General features: G+C 55.0%; 1 protein-coding gene across 2 annotated transcripts; it reads right to left on the minus strand.

The window, feature by feature from the left end:
- Positions 1 to 257: 257 nt before the first annotated feature.
- Positions 258 to 2,154, minus strand: LOC110332920 (glutathione S-transferase P-like). 2 transcript variants are annotated; one of them, XM_029544967.1, is made up of 5 exons: positions 2,060 to 2,154; positions 1,452 to 1,555; positions 1,252 to 1,339; positions 673 to 884; positions 258 to 503 (listed from the first exon to the last, which is right to left on the minus strand). In XM_029544967.1, the coding sequence occupies exons 2-5, from the start codon at positions 1,539 to 1,541 to the stop codon at positions 315 to 317; spliced, it is 579 nt and encodes a 192-aa protein (XP_029400827.1). In that variant the 5' UTR covers positions 1,542 to 1,555; positions 2,060 to 2,154; the 3' UTR covers positions 258 to 314. The 2 variants fall into 2 exon arrangements, with proteins under 2 accessions (XP_029400827.1, XP_021069955.1); XM_021214296.1 differs by lacking the exon at positions 2,060 to 2,154 and adding an exon at positions 1,974 to 2,011 and having other exon boundaries at positions 262 to 503.
- Positions 2,155 to 2,457: the final 303 nt, after the last annotated feature.

Here is a 2,457-nt window from a genome sequence, read left to right on the forward strand (position 1 = left end):
GCCCTTGCCCCTTAAGCCCCTTAAGCTCACAGTACAGCTTTCTGCCATTTGTTTTTTTGTTTGTTTGTTTTGTGTTGTGTTTTTGCTTTTTGTTTTGTTTTGTTTTGTTTTTTTTGTGTGTGTGGGTTTTCGAGACAGGGTTTCTCTGTATAGCCCTGGCTGTCCTGGTACTCACTTGGTAGACCAGGCTGGCCTCGAACTCAGAAATCCACCTGCCTCTGCCTCCCAAGTGTTAGGATTAAGGGAGAGCCCTGCACTGGCTCCTGCCATCAGTTTTATTGGTTTGGGGCAGGGGCTGGGGGAGGCAGGTGGGCTCACATCTTTATGCAAGCAGCAAGGGGCCGGTTCCCGTGCTCCGGAGACTCCAGGAAGGCCTTGAGCTTGGGTGGGGACTTGAGGCGCGCTACATAGGCGGAAAACAGGGGAAAATCATTCAAGTAACCGGGAAACAGGAGCTCAAGGTTCAGAAGCACGTCTAGCAGGCGGTAGTCCGCGAAAGAGATCTACAGGACAAGGGCATGATAGGGCTGGAGCTGAGGCAGTATGGGGAGAAGCTCCATGGAGCATCTGGTAAGATGCTCCCTGCTTCCACCGCTGCATCTGGCCTCAGTTTACCTTTCCGAGAAAGGATCTGGCAATGAGTGGGTGGGGAAAGGCCTACCCAGTGCTCACCTGGTCACCAACGATGAAGGACTGGCCACCCCTGTTCTGGGCCAGAAGAGTTTCAAGTGACCGAAGTGGTTCCCTTTCCTGACCACCCCGCTTGTGGCCCCCACATACAAGGATATGGCGATACTGCCGGGCAATGCGCCTGAATAGGTCTTCCAGCCCATCATTCACCATGTCCACCAGTGCTGCCTCTTGTGGGTCTTTACCACAGAGCCCTGGGTCAGCGCGCAGGCAGCAGGCTCAGGTTCTGTACTAGCCCCTACATGTCCACTCAGACTCAGCCTGGGCCTGTAGGGTCCTACTCTCTAGCCTTGCTCTGAAGGTCTTCCCTGCCTACCTCTGGGATGTCATTAGAAAAATGATACAAGTTGGAAACTCACAGCCCCTGGCTGTGCAGACAGCAGACAGCCCAGCAGCACACCAGTTCTTCTGGAACCTGGGCCCTGTGTGATTCTCTAGGGTAACCCGCTTGCCCTCCAGCCAGGTGAGACATTGGTGGCCGCAGGTGAGACAATTCAAAGCCCCAGGACATTTTGAGGAACATCTGTCAGGTGACTCTCAGGGCTGGGCTACTGGACTCACCGAAGGAGCGGCCCAGGTGCCGTAGGATGGCATTGGATTGGCACAGGGCAAGCTCTCCATCCTGGAACTTGGGTATCTGTCCAAACAGCTAGAAGACCTCTGTAAGGGACGCTGAACCTGGCTGCCCCCAGCCCTACACACAGTACCCTAAGGTTGCGCCCCAATCTCATCCCCACGGGGAGAGGGAGACAACCACTCACACAGGAAGCCTTGAATGTGCCTTGCTCCCAGACATCCAAGGTCACCACCTCCTTCCAGCTCTGGCCCTGGTCGGCTAGGAGCATGCGCATAACCTCACAGCACCCTGTATTGGGATGCAGGACGAGGATGAGGTCACAGCGAAGAGACCTACTCTCAGAGCATCCTGGGAGAGTTTGGGAGAGTGGAAAGCTGACAAGAGGGCTACACTAGCTTGGGAGCCTCGGAGGGAGGGGAGATAGGTGGTGGTAGAGGCCATGTCTTAACATTATCTTGGAAAGTGAAGACCCGGTCCCACAATGGCACAGGGAAAGAGGGAAAAGTGACAGACAGTGCAGCTGTCTACGGAGGGTAAGAGGGGCAGTCCTGGCTCCACCAACTACAATTGTAGTCACGCCCCTAGTCTCGGTCCCGCCCCCAATACGGTCTTGGTCACGCCCTTCCTACGCCACTGTTAGGATTCCCAGGAATGACCCAGAAAACTATTGCTTATGCCCTTCGTCTTGAAAGTGCTGAGGCCACACCTCGGGAGGGGAAATAGACGATGGTGCGATGGTGTAAGGTGGCACTAGGAGAGATAAACAAAAAGCACGTTGAAGGAGGACCTTGCCTGGGCTGCAAGGCCAAGGAGCAGGTTAGTAGCAGGGGTGAGGTAGGGATATAACTGTGCCCCCGCCCTCGCCTCCAGGTCTCTCCTTACTGTTGTGTGGTGCAAGCTCAGCAGGAAGAGAGGAAGTGACCCGGGGCCTTATATTTACAGGAAGACTCCACCCCCTCAGACACACTGCCCCAGAAACAGGCCTAGTGTTCAGTGTACCAGCTTCCTGGCAGACGTGGTGGGGCAGGGCAAGGCAGACTCACCTTTCAATTTGTGGTGCTCTATGCTACTGGGGTTTTGCAAGAGTCACACATGGTCACATGGTAAGCCTCCCACTTAACACGCCCAAACCACGCAGTTTCTTGTGTGCTCAGGGGTCTAGGACAGTGCCTTACAGAGGACAGTGTTGG

This window comes from Mus pahari, chromosome 1 (genome assembly GCF_900095145.1).
Source record: "Mus pahari chromosome 1, PAHARI_EIJ_v1.1, whole genome shotgun sequence".
Taxonomy (NCBI): Eukaryota; Metazoa; Chordata; class Mammalia; order Rodentia; family Muridae; genus Mus; species Mus pahari.